The sequence below is a fragment of the Aedes albopictus genome, chromosome 3 (genome assembly GCF_035046485.1).
Source record: "Aedes albopictus strain Foshan chromosome 3, AalbF5, whole genome shotgun sequence".
NCBI lineage: Eukaryota > Metazoa > Arthropoda > Insecta > Diptera > Culicidae > Aedes > Aedes albopictus.
In genome coordinates this window covers 149,856,621-149,876,908 of record NC_085138.1, presented here as the reverse complement: position 1 = coordinate 149,876,908, position 20,288 = coordinate 149,856,621, and the positions used below count along the sequence as shown (strand labels likewise).

The 20,288-nt window shown below is 43.6% G+C and overlaps 1 protein-coding gene across 1 annotated transcript in view; it reads right to left on the bottom strand.

The window, feature by feature from the left end:
- The window catches only part of LOC115254158 (uncharacterized), a 71,131-nt gene that overhangs the window by 12,776 nt on the left and 38,067 nt on the right, over positions 1–20,288 (bottom strand). Inside the window, exons 2-4 of the mRNA XM_029871906.2 lie at positions 11,607–12,148; positions 2,603–2,716; positions 1,134–2,534 (exon numbers count right to left, since the gene is read on the bottom strand). Coding sequence (XP_029727766.1) covers positions 1,134–2,534; positions 2,603–2,716; positions 11,607–11,780 — 1,689 coding nt within the window. The 5' untranslated portion in view covers positions 11,781–12,148. The remainder of the gene's footprint in view (positions 1–1,133; positions 2,535–2,602; positions 2,717–11,606; positions 12,149–20,288) is intronic.

Genomic DNA, 20,288 nt, shown 5'->3' with positions numbered 1-20,288 from the left:
GGATTTTACCCAAATTAGGGTTAAATTTACTACACCAAAAATTAGTAGTTTTCCGCCAAATTCAGATGAAACAACATTTTTTTTCAACTTTGATCGAATTTTCTCACTAATTCCATCATTTTTAGAGATAATATGTACATTTTGCAGAATTTTAGGTTTTTACCTAAAGTTGCTACATGACTCGAACTCTTGCCCCACAATTCGAACTTTTGCCCCACTATGGGTAAAATATGATTTCCAAATCTTTTTTGCAAAAAGTTATACATGCTAAAGCATCTTCAAAATATACCTAGTTACGCCCCGAAATAAAATATCGAATTCGATTTCATTACAATTCCATTTCATGCGTTGGAAGGACCATCGCATATTACAATTTTTTGATCAAAAACTAACATTTTGTCATAACTTTTCGAAATATTGATAAATTTTCATAGTTTTTGGAGTGAAAGACTCTTTTTCAAAAAGGCTTCGAACAACCTTGACACCCGAAAGAAATAATTTGAATTGAGCCCAAAAACTAGAAAAGAAACTCTTGCCCCACTCGAACTTTTGCCCCACTTTACTCTATATATTTCTAGAGGCTGCTCCTTATTACTATTTTCGTAGCCCATGCATTCCCGCCTGAAAGTTAATATTTAATGTAACAGTTACCATGTGACACTTTGGCTTAAATTTTGTACTGTTTCTTGAAAATCATCGTCCTAATTTCACGGAAATAATTTGTGGCAGGTTGCCCTTTGCCGTAGCCAGATCCGATACATATTGTTACGCACACAGCTCATTGACCACGACCACAACAAATTAACTTTAAAAACTTTCCCGTTGCGAAAAGCGAAACCCAAAAAGTTACAAACAATCTCGGATACTCTCCGAGTGGGCGGAAAATTTCCACTACTGGAGATGGAAAATGTGTAGGAAAATGAAAGTTTTTTTTTGTGCTGTTTCATGGTTTAGTATTACGTTGCCTACCTCAGCATACTTGTACACTTGTTTCTGTTTGTAGGGAGTTTATTAGGAAACTGTAAATATGGATTAATATGTAGGGTAACCCAAAAAGTAAGGGTTTGCTTTCATTTTGAGAAAAATGTACAAAATATTCTGTAGTTTATCAAAAACCTAATAGTTATTCTTACCTTCATGAAATCAGCCAACATGTATCCCTGCTCGGTCCCAATGAAGTACGCCATCGGCCCGGCAAACAGCAACGTATCGGACATCTTCCGGATCGAGTCGAACTTGACATTATGTTCGATGTCCGTGGTCAATCCGGTAACGGTCAGAGCGACTACAGCACAAATAAGGTACAACCCCATCAGCGGTATGGTTCCGGTTTGGGTCTGAAGACTAAGCGAACTGATCGTACTGCTGTTGATCGGGATGTTTCGATCCCAAACCGGGCATAAGTGGGAACCGCAGATACGTTCACCGTGGTCGTTGGTTTGGAACGTACTGTACGGGAATCGGTCCAGCTGGTAACCATCGCTTCCATGGTGTTGCATCCTTATGTTGTACAGGAAGAAGATGGTCTCCTTCAGCGAGGGCATAGTAGGTGTCGTAACTTTACTCGTAGGATTAGGATCGGCAAGGCTTCTGCTGGTCGAGGTTGGTGCGATTTCGATGGACGGGTGACCAAGGGTAACTTCATTTAAAGCGCTACTGTTGATCTGCGCCGTAGTAATCGTACCACTTATGTTAGTGGAAGACGTAGCCGATATGTAGAAGCATCCGGCGCGATTCGACGAGGCACACGATAATATGAACGACGCAACAATTGTTCCTATGATCATCCCGAAATCACCCGCAGCTTGGAACCAACGTCCGAGTCGTCGAATACTCTCATTCCTGCTGCAGAGCAACCTGTGGTCATCGTAGCTGTCGGCATTGATTCCGGCCATGCTGGTTCCACCACATTCTGGCTGCGAACAGCTCAACTTTCCGGCCATCGATACCACCAACGTATGTTTGCAGATCACCGAAGGACCCAAGATGAGCCCGAGCACCAGATATCCCGGAACCAGCGACACCAGTACCGGGTAGATATGTGTTGCCAGAAATACGCACAACCCTCCGTAGATCGCAGCCAACACGATTGAATATCCGAACTTCCGTATAATCTTAGTCGTTACCAGACACATTAGAGCCGTGACTAAGCAACATATACTCAACAGTCCGGAACCAACATCTGGCCCCATAGCCAGCCAGGACTCCTGCTGGAACCACGTGGAATTCGAGCCTTGCAGCCCTACAAGTGGGATCAACGCCGTACACATCAATCCGTGAGCAATGGTGAGCAGGACGAAATTTCTAGTAACCTTATGGCGCATGTGGGTGGGAATCTTGTGCCGACAGCCGTAGCTCCGATTGTTCACCGTTAGCAGTCTCCGAACCGAGGTGGCACCAATTGAGCTGTTTACCGAATCACGACGGCGGTTACCGAGCGTTGAGCTTTGGAAGGGATAGCCAATGGTTATGGGCGGGGCCACCGCTAGGCGGTGACTTCGCGACGAGGCAGGCGAGTAGTTGGTTATGAATTGCTAGGAATTGAAATACAGACGTTACAGAGGATATCGAGTCACACAGGGTGGAAGTTGAAAAATCTTACCTCGATCATAGGATCATCCCAGATGTGATGCGCTTGGCCAGAACTTCGGGTGCGCATGACTTTCCTTGCCGCTGGGGGACATTTCTGCTGGAGGAATGCTTTTGCGGCTGCAACCTGTGGATGAAATGGGATTGTTATTGTTGAAGAACAAAAATCTGTGGGAAGTTCAAATTTCACCTGTTACTGGTGAAACTCGAATTTTCTACAGCTTTCTGCTCAGCTGTTAGTCTCATGCCTAAAGGAATTCGTAATTCATTTTAGGCCAAACGGCGTTCGGCCAATTGACCCACTGGGCACCAAAACGGCAGATAACTTTTGAAAGAAGAACAAAACATCTGTAATTTTTTGATATGTTATGTATAAATGTCTTAGCTTTCAATTGATGCAAAAAATTGAAAAGCGGTGATTGCCATCATGGTGAAAAAAATGTTTTGGTATAAAAATCCAAGATGGCGGCCAAAATCAATATGGCCGACCCAACTTTTTATTATAAATAGTAGCTATATCTTTCCTCTTTTCAACAACAATTCGTTTGGAGGTGGTTTTTGAAGAAACTTTCGAGTTATAACGGTTAAAATGAGCCACCATTTGATCAAAATCGAAGGGTCTGCGAATATTGTTGCAGCTCTAATTAACAGAGGGTACATCAATTTGAGTAACCAAATGCATTTTCCTTACTTTTTAGCGAGGACTTCCAGAAAATTGCCACCTTAAACATTTTTGAAGACAAGGTGTAAATAGTGGGCCGGTCTCAGCGAGAATTACCCAAGTGTGAATGTTTTTAGGATTCGGATTCTCAAGTAGTAATTATTACAATATACTGGTGTTGCAAACCTCAGAGGTTTCCAATCTGGGGTTACAGGCCTTGCAAATTTCTCGAGAATCTAAAGTGCGATGGGGGTGGAAGCTCAGGTAAAATATTATCTCCTGGGCGCCCATTAAAAACACCATCCCCGGCGAAGACTGGCGCTCGAGCCTAGCTATTTAGCACTGTAGTTGGAGGAAATGCCAATGCAGAACCCGTAGCTTCCGGGAAGGTAAGCCCAGCTCCCTGGGTTAGTGGGTTGGTGTCAGGCCCTGCGAGCCAGCCGTAAAAAAGACTAGCACCGGAAAATCAACAAGAGAAGAATGCGAACCGATACCAATGTCGACGACCACAGCGTCGAAAAGGGATTTGCGATTGGAAGCTCGGTACGTGGAACTGCAGATCTCTCAACTTCATCGGGAGCACCCGCATACTCGCCGATATACTGAAGGACCGCGGGTTCGGAATCGTAGCGCTGCAGGAAGTTTGTTGGACAGTATCCATGGTGCGAACGTTTAGAGGTAATCATACCATCTACCAGAGCTGCGGCAACACACGCGAGCTGGGAACAGCTTTCATAGTGATGGGTGATATGCAGAGCCGCGTGATCGGTTGGTGGCCGATCGACGAAAGAATGTGCAGGTTGAGGATCAAGGGCCGATTCTTCAACATTAGCATAATAAACGTGCACAGCCCTCACTCCGGAAGCACTGATGATGACAAAGACGCATTTTACGCGCAGCTCGAACGCGAGTACGACCGCTGCCCAAACCACGACGTCAAGATCATCATAGGAGATTTGAACGCTCAGGTAGGCCAGGAGGAGGAATTCAGACCGACGATTGGAAAGTTCAGCGCCCACCAGCTGACGAACGAAAATGGCCTACGCCTCATCGATTTCGCCGCCTCCAAGAACATGGCCATTCGTAGCACCTTCTTCCAGCACAGCCTCCCGTATCGTTACACCTGGAGATCACCACAACAAACGGAATCGCAAATCGACCACGTTCTGATTGATGGACGGCACTTCTCCGACATTATCGACGTCAGGACCTATCGTGGCGCTAATATAGACTCCGATCACTACCTGGTGATGGTTAAACTGCGCCCAAAACTCTCCGTTATTAACAATGTACATTACCGGCGGCCGCCCCGGTACGATCTAGAGCGACTGAAGCAACCGGATGTCGCCACCGCATACGCGCAGAATCTCGAGGTAGTGTTGCCGGACGAGGGTGTGCTCGATGTGGCCCCTCTAGAGGACTGCTGGAGTACAGTGAAAGCAGCCATCAACAACGCAGCCGAGAGCACTATCGGGTACGTAGAACGGAGTCGACGAAACGACTGGTTCGACGAGGAGTGCAGAGCGGTTCTGGAGGAGAAGGATGCAGCGCGGGCGGTAATGCTGCAGCATGGAACCCGACAGAATGTGGAGCGATACAGACAGAAGCGGAAGCAGCAGACCCGTCTCTTCCGGGAGAAAAAGCGCCGCCTGGAAGAAGCGGAGTGCGAGGAAATGGAACTGCTGTGCCGTTCACAGGAAACACGCAAGTTCTACCAGAAGCTCAACGCATCCCGCAAAGGCTACGTGCCGCAAGCCGAAATCTGCAGGGATAAGGACGGGAGCCTCCTGACGGACAAACGTGAGGTGATCGAAAGGTGGAAGCAGCACTTCGACGAGCACCTGAATGGCGAAGAGAATGTAGGCACGGAGGACCAAGGCAGTGGAGGAAATGACTATGTTGGTGCAGCAGAGGACGGGAACGAACCAACTCCCATGCTGAGGGACTCATCAAGATGGGCCCGGAAAAGTTGGCCATCTGTCTGCACCAGTTAGTAGTCAAGATCTGGGAAACCGAACAGCTACCGGAGGAATGGAAGGAAGGGATAATCTGTCCCATCCACAAGAAAGGCGACAAATTAATGTGTGAGAACTTTTGAGCGATCACCATTTTGAATGCCGCCTACAAAGTGCTATCCCAGATCATCTTCCGTCGTCTTTCACCTAAAGTAAATGAGTTCGTGGGAAGTTACCAAGCCGGTTTCATCGACGGCCGGTCGACAACGGACCAGATCTTCATCGTACGGCAAATCCTCCAGAAATGCCGTGAATACCAGGTCCCAACGCATCACCTGTTCATCGACTTCAAAGCGGTATACGACAGTATCGACCGCACAGAGCTATGGAAAATTATGGACGAGAACCGCCTTCCCGGGAAGCTGACTAGACTGATAAGAGCAACGATGGACGGTGTGCAGAACAGCGTAAGGATTTCGGGTGAACTATCCAGTTCATTTGAATCTCGACGGAGACTAAGCCAAGGTGATGGACTTTCCTGCCTACTATTCAACATCGCCCTGGAAGGTGTTATGCGACGAGCCGGGCTCAACAGCCAAGGTACGATCTTCACGAAATCCAGCCAATTTGTCTGTTTTGCGGATGACATGGATATTATTGCTAGAACATTTGGAACGGTAGCAGAACAGTACACCCGCCTGAAACGTGAAGCAGCAAAGGTCGGACATGCTGGTAGGTGGGACTGAGCGAGACAGGACAAGCCTTGGCAGCAATGTTACGATAGACGGGGATACTTTCGAGGTGGTAGAAGAATTCATCTACCTCGGTTCCTTGCTAACGGCTGACAATAACGTGAGCCGTGAAATACGAAGGCGCATCATCAGTGGAAGTCGTGCCTACTATGGGCTTCAGAAGAAACTGCGGTCAAAAAAGATTCACCCCCGCACCAAATGTGCCATGTACAAGACGTTAATAAGACCGGTGGTTCCCTACGGACACGAGACATGGACGATGCTCGAGGAGGACCTGCAAGCACTCGGAGTTTTCTAGAGACGGATGCTAAGGACGATCTTCGGCAGCGTGCAGGAGAACGGTGTGTGGCGGAGAAGGATGAACCACGAGCTCGCTGCACTTTACGGTGAACCCAGCATCCAGAAAGTGGCCAAAGCCGGAAGGATACGATGGGCAGGGCATGCAAGAATGCCGGACAACAACCCAGCAAAGTTGGTGTTTGCTAACCATCCGGTTGGTACAAGAAGGTGTGGAGCGCAGAGAGCACGATGGGCGGACCAGGTGGAGCGTGATCTGGCGAGTGTTGGGCGTGACCGACGTTGGAGAGCTGCAGCTGCAAATCGAGTATTATGGCGGCAAATTGTTGATTCAGTATTATCATAAATTTGATGTTAACTAAATGAATGATGACATCGCAGCAGAGGTATACGCAGAGATTCTTGGCGGCGAAGCCTCAACAACGAAATCAAGCAAGTCAACAGAATTTTGACCTGGCCACAGGTCAAGGCGATGGCGGGCAATCGTCCGAGATGGAGATCTTTCAATTCGGCCCTCTGCACCACCGTGGGTGCACAGTACTGAAAGTAATATCGCACTATGGCAACGGTGGCTAGAGGGGCGTTTCAGGGTCATTTCAGGGGGTACCAGGGTCATTTCAGGGTGTACCAAGAGATCTCAAGCGCGTTAAAGGGGGTCTTGAGGAGCTCCAGGGGGTCACAGAGAGTTGGAGGGGAGTTTTATGGTCTCAGGGAGTCGTAGGGAGTCTAGCAAGGGTTCCAGGGAGTCGCATGGGCGCTTCAGAGGGTCTCAGGAGCGTTGTATGGAGTCTCAGGGGCATTTCAGTGGGTTCCAGCTGGTTACAGGGAGTTTAAGGAGGAGGACATACCTGGAGGTCCTAGGAGTATTTCAGGGGATCTCTGGGGGTACCTGGAAGTCTCGAGAATGTTCCAAGGGGTCTCAGGGAGCTTCCGAGGGTTTCATGGAGGTTCAGGTGGAGTTTCAAGGTAACCCCTTTCAAATACCCCTGAATGACCTTAAACTTCTGAAACCTCTCCAGAAAAAAAAACCCTTGAAACCCCTGCAACGCTCCTGAAATGCATCGAAAGGCCTCCGTAAGCTCCATAATCCCATTGTAACGCCTTCGAAATCACGGAGATCAAATTATCAATTAAATATTAAATTCAATACATGGATGAAACTATCAATTAGAAATACCCCTGAAACCTCTTGGAATGTCTTTAAAGAGCATCAGAAATGCCCTCAAACGCACTTGAAAATCCCTTGAAGCGTTCCTGAACTGCTATTAAACGAGCCTAAACGTTTATGAAATCCTTCAAAACTCTTTAAAATGCCTTGAAACGCCTCTAAAATCCCGGAGACTGGAACCTCTTTTTATACACATGGCTGGAGGTGTATAAATTTAAAAAAGTACATGCATTAAAAAAGGCATAAAAAGAGGGAAATTTGTGCATAAATTCATAGTTTGAGCGTTAACGATGGAATATAATTTGTGAGAACAGGTGTAGCCCCTGGGCATTTGAGACGGGAAGTGAGTTTCCAGAAATTTTTCAGAAAGACCAAAAAAGAGGGTTCCAAGGGGCTTCAGGGGCGTTTCAAGGGTATTCAGGAGTTTTTTATGGACGTTCTGTCAGGGTTTAATGGCGTTTCGGTTTTAAGGGGTGTTTAAAGGTATTTAACAGTCATTTCAGAGAGTTTCAGAGGGTTGCAGGTACATTTTAAGGGCATTCCTAGAGGTTTTCGGAGCGTTTGATAGCATTTCAGCGGCGTTTCAAGGGGATTTCTGGAGCTCTCAAAACCTACGAAAACGTCACTGTAACGCCTCTGAATGCCGCCAAAAATGCTCTGAAACTTCCTGAAACGCTTACGGAATCCCCCTATGTAATGCATCTGAGACCCTCCGAAACCCCTAAAAACACTTCCGCAACGCCTCTGAAATCAATCTAAACTTGCTTTGAGACCTATGAAATGCCTCCGTAACCCCCTTCAGACCTACTCTCGGACCCCATGTTACGCATGAAATCCCCGAAAACGTACCTGTAACGCCTCCAAAGCACGTCAAAAGTCCTCTGAAACTCTCTGCAATGCTTTCGAAAACTCCCGAAAACCCCCATGAGATCTCCTGGTACCACGCTGAAACCCCATTAGAACCCTCTAAAACGCTCCTGCAACCTACATTTTCTCTTCCCTACGAATAACCCTGGCCGCCGTTGCAACAGTTACAGTCGTAATTTGAATTTTTATTATGAACAATATAAGCAGTTTCCCTCCATTTTATTCAGGGCAAAAAAGGTACATTAAAATAACATGAATAAAAAGAGGTTTTAGTGTAATCGCATAGAAACACCGTCGTAACGCCTTTAAAAAGATCCTGAAATCCCCTGAAATTCCTAACCCTTGAAATGGCAGGACGGTTTAAAATTTTTCAAAAATCGAGATCTCAGTGGTTTTTCAAGCTTTTAAGTGGTTTTTCAAGGTTTTGTACCCTCCCCCTTTTGGTGGGGTGTCGAAATAAGTGGCTTTTTAGAATTTTTCGGAAATGTTTCGTGAAATTGTTTAAATATTTGCTTTTTGTCATTGAAAAATAGGTAACGGAGATCTTTGATGTCCGATTTACATTGGTGATCAAGTCCAATAAACCTAGATCATCCCAAGGCCTCCAATACGTTATGAAAAATTATGCAGAATACTCTTGAAGTCGCAAAACAGAAGCGGGTAACTGTTTTCGGTTTGTTTGGATATTCTAGGACATCCAAACTATCCTGGAGTTACGACTTACATCAGGTATCAGAAGGCCGGCTCCAGAGGCACGTTATCCTCCATTTGGGACATTTGTGCCATCGCCATACATATGAGCCTATTTCATCATTTACCTGAGGGAGAATGGGACAAGGGATGGGAATTGGGAAAGGGAAAGGTGATGAAATAGGAAGGGGTGCCCTAGAAGAGGGAATGAGCGCATAAGCGCAACGAGAGCTCATAGCTCATACCACAACGGGGTTAATCAGTGCCCTGAAAAGGACACTGTAAAACGCATAAGCGTAAAAAGAGCCTATAGCTCATTGGAGGTTGCTTGCGACGTCATGCGACATTCAATATGACATAGAAAGGCACGTCATCAAAAGCATCCTCAATATTCAAGAAATCACTCAAGCAAAAACTACGTTTGAGCGAGTGCTTTCTTGAAAACGTATACAACTTTATGTAAAAGAGTCACTGTGGACATCCCAAATTGGGAGACATGTGAGTTCACATGAACAGGCATGTTAGCCAGACGAACATCACAGATGTGATAATCGACAATGCGTTTCGAGCATTTCAGAAAGAACGACGTAACCAGATAAATCTGGAACTTATTCCTTCTTTTTACAACGCACGCACCCTTTCGGGATAAAACTACAGAGTAATTTCATGCCATGAAAATACCCAATAGAAAACTTCAAGAGTTCAAAACATGTTTGAAAAACTGACCATGACTTACATGGTTAACAGGAGCTATCACAGCTATCAATTCAATATAACTTTGCGGCTTTTGACCGTTACGTTCCAAGTTGCTTTGCAATTGACCAAGAAGTACTTTCTACGGTTTAGGAACATTTCAAGGTTTGCAAAATGTCCTGAAGTTCAGAACTTTCAAGGTCTACAGAATCTACCGCAATCACCATGCCATCTACGTTGGTGATTATCGGTCATTGTTATCCATGGTACTCCGAAATGTTACGAGAAAATTTTTCTGAGGTTGTACGACATTGTAAGGTACGCAAAATATCCTGGAGTTCAGGACTTTCAAGGTCTACAGAATCTATCGCAATCACCATGCCATATTCGTTGGTGATTATCTGTCATTGTTATGCATGCTACTCCGAAATGTTACGAGAGTATCTTTCTGAGGTTGTACGATATTGTAAGGTACGCAAAATGTCCTGGATTTCAGGACTTGCAATATCTACAGAATCTACTGCAATCACTATGCAATATACGTTAGCGGTTATTGGTTATTGTTATCCATGGGCCTCCGGGATGTTATATGAAAATCTTTCTGATGTTGTACGATATTGTAAGGTTTGCAAAGCGTCCTGGAGTTAGAGACGAACCAGCCAAGGGCTGAAAGTCTCTCAAATAAAGATAAATCAATCAAATCAGCGCCCTGGAGTTCAGGACTTCCAAGGTCTACAGAATCTACCGCAATTACTATGCAATCTACGTTAGCGATTATCGGTCACTGTTATTCGGTCATTCTGTAGACTTTGAAAGTCCTGAACTCCAGGACATTTTGCGTACCTTACAATGTCGTACAACCTCAGAAAGATTTTCATGTAACATTCCGGAGAACCATGGATAACAATGACCGATAACCGCTAACGTATATTGCATAGTGATTGTGGTGGATTCTGTAGACTTTGAAAGTCCTAAACTCCAGGACATTTTGTGTACCTTACAATATCGTACAACCTCAGAGAGATTTTTTCGTAACATTTCAGAGTGCCATGGATAACAATGACTGATAATCGCTAACGTAGATTGCATGATGTTTACGGTAGATTTTGTAGACTTTGAAAGTCCTGAACTCCAAGACATTTTGCGTACCTAACAATGTCGTACAACTTCAGAAAGATTTTCATGTAACATTCCGGAGGACCATAGATAACAATGACCGATAACCGCTAACGTATATTGCATAGTGATTGCGGTAGATTCTGTAGACTTTGAAAGTCCTGAACTCCAGCACATATTGCGTACCTTACAACGTCGAACAACCTCAGAAAAATTTTTGGATAACAATGATCGATAATCACCAACGCAGATGGCATGGTAATTGCGGTAGATTCTGTAGACCTTGAAAGTTCTGAACTTCAGGACATTTTGCAAACCTTGAAATGTTCCGAAACCGTAGAAAGTACTTCTCGTTCAATTACAAAGCAATTCGGAACATAACGGTCAAAAGCCGCAAAGTTATATTGAATTGGAGCTGTGGTAGGTCCTGTTGACCATGTAAGTGGTAACTCCAGGATAGTTTGGATGTCCTAGAATATCCAAACAAATCGAAAACAGCTGCCCGCTTCTGTCTTGCGGCTCTAAGAGTATTCTGCATTATTGTACTTACTCACACTTTTAAGGTGAGTGATACAGGTAGTCCAGCGCATCATGTGCAAATCTCTTTTTTGTTTACATATGTTACATACGGTGTTTGGTAAAGTTAGGCTTGAATTTATGCACCCCCAGCCCATGGCATAAAAAGAGGTTCCAGTGTGATCAAAACCCGTTCGGTAAGTGGATAAATTATAATATAAGAGTATCCCAACGTGCAATAATGGGAGATGGAGATCATAGACCAATCTTTATTCAATATAAACCCGCTACAATCCACTAACCTGTTGCTGGTGGATAAACACGGGCTTCTCCAGTCCCGCCCGAGCGGTGGCATCCTTTTCGCGCGAAAAGTCCCTCTCGATGATGCGATCCCTGGCAAGGATGCGCTCGCGTTCCTCCAGCCGCCGCTCCAACCGCTCCGTCGACAGTTCATTGAGATTCGGCAAACTTCCCATCCTTCACAGCTTTCGAACGCGGCTATAAGCGCGCGTGGGCCACTAATATCTAGATACTTATTTCTCTCGTCGAAAGGATGCTTGTTGTCACACTGATGTCACACTAGAACGCACCCACCACCACCACCACCCCCAGGAAGGCCTCCCACTGAGAAATGGCCACCGCGTGTCACGAATATTGAATTTTGTCCCGTCCCGTCGTTGTTGTTGCGGTCGGATGGCACCGGGGCGGCCGACAAGACCAGAGAGTGCGCGTGGGCGTTTTTTATTTGCTGGTAAACTTCTGATTTTTCGTAGGCTTCGTCGGCCGACTGTCGGCGGGTTCTAGTGGCGAAACTTTCGTTTCTTGATAAGCGGCTCCGGGGTTCCTGAAAGATAAACATCAACAACAAAAAAGGATGGCACAATATTAGAGATTGAAATCTTCGACGAAGCGCATGTTTCGTATTCTAGTTTATGAAATGATATGATCAAGTAAAATTTTGAGATTTTGAATTATTATAACTAAAAAACATTATAAATAATAATTTGATATTACAAGATGTAACTTAATGTCAAATTTGCTGTTTGCTGGGCTTGATTCTCTAGTAGCTACCTCTTATGCTAAGCATGCAGAACGTGCTGGGCCCCATCGTTTTCATCCTGATTTGTATCTTTTTCTACTTTCTCATTTTTCTCAATAGCAACATAGGATTAGTTCCCGTAACGTGGGTAGATCACCTTAAAATGGTGCGTTACGGTGTAAGATCTACCACATTGCATCAAATTTTAATCTTGCTATTTTACTGCCTGAAGTGGTAGCATACCAGATTAAAATTTAATGTATTTTTGTAATGGTTTTGTTTTAATTTATGTTTTGTTTTAAACTGTTAATAAACCTTTTTGTTTCAGGAGGATTCAGGTAATTTTATTGTATATTTAATAATACCATGTTTTAAAAAAATAGTATGTAACTGTAACGAGCGTATCACTATGCCTTATTCAGTATATATTACTTAATCCTTTAACACGCTAAGTACCGACAGACAAAAAAACGTGGAACTGTTTTTTTGCACATCCATATCTCAGCAGTTAGTGAACCAAATTTCAATCTTTTTGCGTTAACGGAATCCTACACTATCCTAGAGAGGTGTAGTGAAAGCCGATTGGAATTTCATGCAGCTTCCGGTGAGAACCAGGCGAAAACATTAGTTCCACATTTTTAACTTCTTCCGGTTCCGTTTTGTTCCCGGATTGGTTGTGAGTACCATGTCTTTGTAACGAGTTCTTTCGGAACCTCGACAAGATAGCACCATTCTGTCTTCGGCAAAGTTGTTCAGAACAACAACCACTTCCTGGTGATGGGTTTTATAGTTCCGAATTTCCCCACCACGTGGCGCTAGCGTACATAGTGACTTCCGGTATGACTTTGGAGGGATATAGCACGAGATTGAAGCCAGATAGGAAGATGCGATCTTCGGCAAAGTTGTTCAGGACTACGAGTACTTCCGGATCATGAAAAGCATAGTTCAAAATTTCACCGCCACGTGGCGCTAGTGTACATAGTGACTTCCGGTACGACTTTGGTGGGATATAGCACGAGATTGAAGCCAGATAGGAAGATGCGATCTTCGGCAAAGTTGTTCAGTACTACGAGTACTTCCAGGTCATGAAGAGCATAGTTTAAAATTTCACCACCACGTGGCGCTAGTGTACATATTGACTTCCGGTATGACTTTGGAGGGATATAGCACGAGATTGAAGCCAGATAGGAAGATGCGATCTTCGGCAAAGTTGTTCAGTGCTACGAGTACTTCCAGGTCATGAAGAGCATAGTTTAAAATTTCACCACTACGTGGCGCTAGTGTACATAGTGACTTCCGGTACGACTTTGGAGGGATATAGCACGAGTTTGAAGCCTGATAGAAAGATGCGATCTTCGGCAAAGTTGTTCAGTACTACGAGTACTTCCAGGTCATGAAGAGCATAGTTCAAAATTTCACCACCACGTGGCGCTAGTGTACATATTGACTTCCGGTATGACTTTGGAGGAATATAGCACGAGATTGAAGCCAGATAGGAAGATGCGATCTTCGGCAAAGTTGTTCAGGACTACGAGTACTTCCAGGTCATGAAGAGCATAGATTAAAATTTCACCACTACATGGCGCTAGTGTACATAGTGACTTCCGGTACGACTTTGGTGGGATATAGCACGAGATTGAAGCCAGATAGGAAGATGCGATCTTCGGCAAAGTTGTTCAAGACTACGAGTACTTCCAGGTCATGAAGTACATAGTTTAAAATTTCACCACCACGTGGCGCTAGTGTACATAGTGACTTCCGCTACGACTTTGGTGCGATATAGCACGAGATTGAAGCCTGATAGGAAGATGCGATCTTCGGCAAAGTTGTTCAGGACTTCGAGTACTTCCGGGTCATGAAGAGCATAGTTCAAAATTTCGACACCACGTGGCGCTAGTGTACATAGTGACTTCCGGTACGACTTTGGTGGGATATAGCACGAGATTGAAGCCTGATAGGAAGATGCGATCATCGGCAAAGTTGTTCAGGACTACGAGTACTTCCGGGTCATGAAGAGCATAGTTCAAAATTTCACCACCACGTGGCGCTAGTGTACATAGTGACTTCCGCTACGACTTTGGTGCGATATAGCACGAGATTGAAGCCTGATAGGAAGATGCGATCTTCGGCAAAGTTGTTCAGGACTTCGAGTACTTCCGGGTCATGAAGAGCATAGTTCAAAATTTCACCACCACGTGGCGCTAGTGTACATAGTGACTTCCGGTACGACTTTGGTGGGATATAGCACGAGATTGAAGCCAGATAGGAAGATGCGATCTTCGGCAAAGTTGTTCGGGACTACGAGTACTTCCGGGTCATGAAGAGCATAGTTCAAAATTTCACCACCACGTGGCGCTAGTGTACATATTGACTTCCGGTATGACTTTGGAGGGATATAGCACGAGATTGAAGCCAGATAGAAAGATGCGATCTTCGGCAAAGTTGTTCAGTACTACGAGTACTTCCAGTCAGAGATGGCATTTCACCGTAGCGATTCACTGCGGCGTCAGTTTATCGACCACACTGGGGATAGGAACATTTTTCACCACACCAAGAAGCCAGTTTCTCTTGTTTTGGGTGGTGGGTAGACCAAGCGCTAGTGCGTGCTCTTGCTCGTTCGCCTTGGGTCGAGTGTGGCTCACTCTTTCGCGCGCATCGCTCTCACGCGCTCTCCCGTGTTTTCACCCAGCAGTCACCGAATCATCACCATGGTGTCACCGGGGTGAGAACTCTCCGGTGTTTCACCGCAGCGCGCACTCTGGCGCAAAAACCTCACTGGAGCGCGCTCCCGGGTGATTTTTTACACTTTCACCGAAGAGAATTTTAAATCGCTCTCACCGCACTGTTGTGTGGCCTAGTGCTCAGGGAGCAAAGAGATTTTATTCTACCCACCAAGCTTGCGCGCATCCGAATCGCAGAGGTGGATCCACATATAAGAGACGGGCTCCTGTTGAGATACACAGCGTGAGTGGTGTATTTTCTATTTCTCTTACCTACACTGAGGATATGGACATCTCTGCTTCCAGTTCATGAAGAGCATAGTTCAAAATTTTACCACTACGTGGCGCTAGTGTACATAGTGACTTCCGGTACGACTTTGGAGGGATATAGCACGAGATTGAAGCCAGATAGGAAGATGCAATCTTCGGCAAAGTTGTTCTGTGCTACGAGTACTTCCAGGTCATGAAGAGCATAGATAAAAATTTCACCACTACATGGCTCTAGTGTACATAGTGACTTCCGGTACGACTGGTGGGATATAGCACGAGATTGAAGCCAGATAGGAAGATGCGATCTTCGGCAAAGTTGTTCAGGACTACGAGTACTTCCAGGTCACGAAGAGCATAGTTTCAAATTCCACCACCACGGGCGCTAGTGTACATAGTTACTTCCGGTACGACTTTGGTGGGATATAGCACGAGATTGAAACCCGACAGGAAAGTACGATCTGCGGCAAAGTTGTTCAGGACAACAAGTATTTCCAGTTCCGAACGTCAACACTACGTGGCGCTAGTCAAGGATGGGGACACTCACTTGAAAAGAGTTACACTCACTTGTGATTTTCTCAACTCGGAAGCGTGCAATCAAAAATCGATGTATGGACGACTTTTGCCTTGTGGTTTTGTCTAAAAGTTTGCCGAATAGAGTGGGGGCCGTACACGCATACTTAACCCTCTAATACCCAAATTTTTGATTTTGATCTAAATATCATTTTTCGTCATCTAAAATCGATTTAAACATGTTTTGGAAGATGATTGTTTTCAATTCTCGATTTCGTGAATTTCAATTTTTGATTTTTCTAATTTTTTTGAACATCCCCACACTTTTATATTTTTCCTGGAAGCCTATTTGGGGAACGGATTTTTTGAGATGAAAACATTTTGAGATTTTTTGATTATTGTTGAAATATTATTATTTTAATTTTTTTTCACAGAAAATTTTATTTTCCGTGTAATTTTAAGGAAAATAATTTTAGAGTGTATTCGATTCCCTTAAACTATTAAACAAGGATAGAATGATTTGGGAAAAATTTAAAATATGTTAATTGTAGCAATTCAATTCAAAATAAACAATGACTTCTAAAAGGTGACTAAAACATCAATTTTTCAATGATTTAAAAAAAATGTTAATACGCTTTAAAACGCACTAAAAACAATTTTGAGATATACAGAACAGCCCTAAATATCAGCCAAAAATATAAAAAAATGATTTTCCACGAAACAAAAATTACAAAAATGCTCAAACTATACCCCGTCTAAAGGCGGGATTGGGTATTAGAGGGTTAAGTCGTGAGGGAGCTGCGAAGGCAACTCTCCACGAGGTGAATGTAAATTACACTCACCTCGTGGAGAGTAGCTTTCACAGCTCTGTCACAGCTTTGATATGCGTGTGCGACCCTTGTTCTATTCGGCAAACTTTTAGACAAAACCACAAGGTAAAAGTCGTCCATGCATCGTTTTTTGATTGCACGCTTCTAAGCTGAGAAAATTGCAAATGAGTGTATCTCTTTGCAAGTGAGTGTTCCCATCCCTGGCGCTAGTGTACATACTAATCTCCGATACGAATTTGATGAGGTTTTGCACGATCTTCAAGTCTGATAGGAAGGCAAAATTGTTCAGGGCTACCAGCACTACCGTCTACCCTCGTTGGTTTGACCGCGTGTAATCTGAACACTTTTTAGTTTGACCCCCTCTAATCTGCACATCGTTCAAACTAAAAATGGTTCAAACGTCATTGTGCTAATGGAACGGTGTGAAACGGAACGCAGAACCAAAACAAAACACCAAATCAGGTTGCCAGTAATGTGTTTTTAGATGCTTACAGAGTTGCTAGACGTTCAAATTAAAAATGAACCCCGTTGGTTTGCATGAGATGTCGTTCAAACCAACGGGGGTAGACGGTACCGGGTTTGAAATTTCACCACCACGTTTTGATAGTATACAAAAAAAAACGATTTTTAAGAGCTATGTAAGAGAAATTTAGGCCAGATTGGGACTTCTTTGACTCACTCTAAGGAATGTTCTGACAATTTATCTAGCTATTTGTATGGGAATTCCTCAAGGAAATTTCGACAAGGAATTTCCTCAGGATTAGTCCTGGGATTTTTTTCAATGATGTATTCGAGAATTTTATTAAGGATTTTTGTTCCACAGATTTCTACTGGAATTTATTTATAATTTTATTCAAGCATTTCTCCGGTGATTTGCTGGAATAAACTCACCTATTCATTATGTCTCCAGGAATTCCTCCGGATATTTTTCAAAGCATTCCTCCAGGAATTCCTCAAAATATTGTTCAAGAAATTCCTCCTCCAAGGATTCCTGTGAATATTCATCCGTGGAATTCCCAAAGGAATTTATGCAGTCATTATTACTAAAATTCCTCACGGACACTCTTCAGGTATCCCTCCAGAGATTCCAGCTGAATTTCTTCCAGTAAAGGAATTGCTTCTGGAATTTTTTGAAATATTCATTCAGGAATTCTTCAAGAAATAGTTGAATAATTCATTCAAAGATTTTTTCAGGTATTCGAAAAATTCTTCAAAATTTCTCCAAGAATTCTTTGGGATTTTTTAGAGATTGCTTCGGAAATGCCTCCCAAGATTCCTACGAATATCTATTCTCCTGCGCAGTGTTGGTAAAAACTCAAATTCTCAAATCTCATGGTTGACTTGTTTCACGTGCGCTTCTTGACTCGCCAAATCCACCCCCGAAAAAATCATGCATGTGTTGAGTCATGATTTCACTCATTGCTTTATTTCTTGGTGTTCTTGGTATTTACATCAAAGTTTTTACGATTGTATGATAGAACAAAAGCAAATCTAGCGTACAACAACATTGAATGCCGTTAAAATTGATTTGAATTCGTTTTACAAGCAAACGAGATTTCGACGCTTGACTCGTGAGAACGAGATTTTGCATGAAATTCTCGCGCGTGAGAAAACGATTTAGAATCGCGTGCGAGTTTGCTCACGCAGGAGCGGTTCATGAGCAAGCTTTGAGTGTGAGTTTACCAACACTGTAACTGCGATTTCTTTGCCAAATTCTTCCAGGGATTCTATCGGGATTCCTCTAGTGATTTTTTGGAAATTCCTTCAGCGGTCCTTTCTGGATTATTTCCAAGATTTCTTTCGGGAAATCCTCAGGGTGATCCATTTGGGATCCTTGAGTATTGTTTTGCAAATCTTTCCAGGAATTCAGGAGATTTTCCAGTGATATCTTCAAAAATTCACCCAAGCATACCTTTATATTTTCTACAGGGAATTTTTAACAGGTATTCTGGAGTTCCTCTAGATGCCCGTTTGTATTTTCCTTCATGAACCCATCTTCTAACGCTTTCTTTCCCCACGGATTTCTTCAGAAATTCCTCCGGAGCTTGAAAACTTCAGCGATTTCATTTCAAATCACTCCGGAGCTTCTTTCGGCGATTCATTTACGATAAATTTTAGAGATTCTTTCAGAGATTCATTATGATACTCACGAATATAGGAAAGTTTTGAAAGTTTGATGCTTTCGGAATATGTTTTGCTGGGATTACTAGGTATTTTTTTTTCCTAGAGATCGTTCGCGAAAGATTCCTTCATAAATTTATGCAATGATTTATTCGAAAATTCCTCTCCAGAGTGCCCGAGTCCGTGGCGCAGTTGATCGCATGTCCCCCTTTATATGCCGATGGTCATGGGTTTGAAATATTATTCTGGATAATAAATATGAAGTTGGAGCCAGAAATTTATTTGAATATATTTGCTAAAGTTTGTGTGAATCATCAATATAAGAATATCTTTCTGAAGTTTACATTTTTCACAAAAACAAAAATCTGCCATGAGATCAAAGCTTTTGCAATAATTATACTAAAACCATAATTCTACTAGAACTGAATCTCTTAGAGAAACGCCATTGGCATTCGCGGAAAGTATTTCTGTAGATATTCTTAGGGAATACTCTCCTAGTGGTCCTGAAATGATCCTTGATCATTGATCCTTGAACGTGGGAGCTAGACTCATACCTTTCTATCTGGCTTCAATCTTGTGATACATCTCACTAAAGACGTATCGGAAGTCACTATGTATACCAGCATCACGTGGTGGTGGAATTCGGAACTAAGTTCTTCATGACCTCGAAGTACTCGTAGTCATGAATAACATTTCCGTAGATCACAACTTCCTATCTGACATCATTCTAATGATGTAGCGCCACGTGGTGGTGTTAGTCGGAACTATGCTCTTCATTACCTAGATCACAGTTCTGAACAACTTTGCTGAACATCGCACCTTTCTGTCTGGCTTCAATCTCGTGCTATATCCCACCAAAGTCGTATCGGAAGTAATTATGTACACTAGCGCCACGTTGCGGTGAAATTCTAAACTATGCTCCTGGAAGTACTCGTAAGTCTGAACAACTTTGCCGAAGATCGCATTTTTCTATCTGGCTTCAATCTCGTGCTATATCCCACCAAATTCATACCGGAACTAGCTACGTACACTAGTGGCACGTGATGGTGAAATTCGGAAGTATTAGTCCTCAACAACTTTGTCGAAGATGGTACCTTCCTATCTGGCTTAAATCTTGTGATATATCTCACCAAAGTCGTACCGGAAGTAACTATGTACACTAGCGCCACGTGGTAGTGAAATTCTGAACTATGCTGTTCATGACCTGGAAGTACTCGTAGTCCTTAACAACTTTGCCGAAGATCGCATCTTCCTATCTGGCTTCAATCTCGTGGTATATCCCACCAAGGGCGTACCGGAAATCACTATGTACACTAGAGCCACGTGGTGGTGAAATTTTGAACTACGCTCTTCATGACCTAGAAGTAATCGTAATCCTGAACATTTTTGTCGAAGATTGTACCTTCCTATCTGGCTTCAATCTTGTGATATATCGCACTAGCACTAGCGCCACGTGGTGGTGAAATTTTGTATTATGATCTTCATGACCTGGAA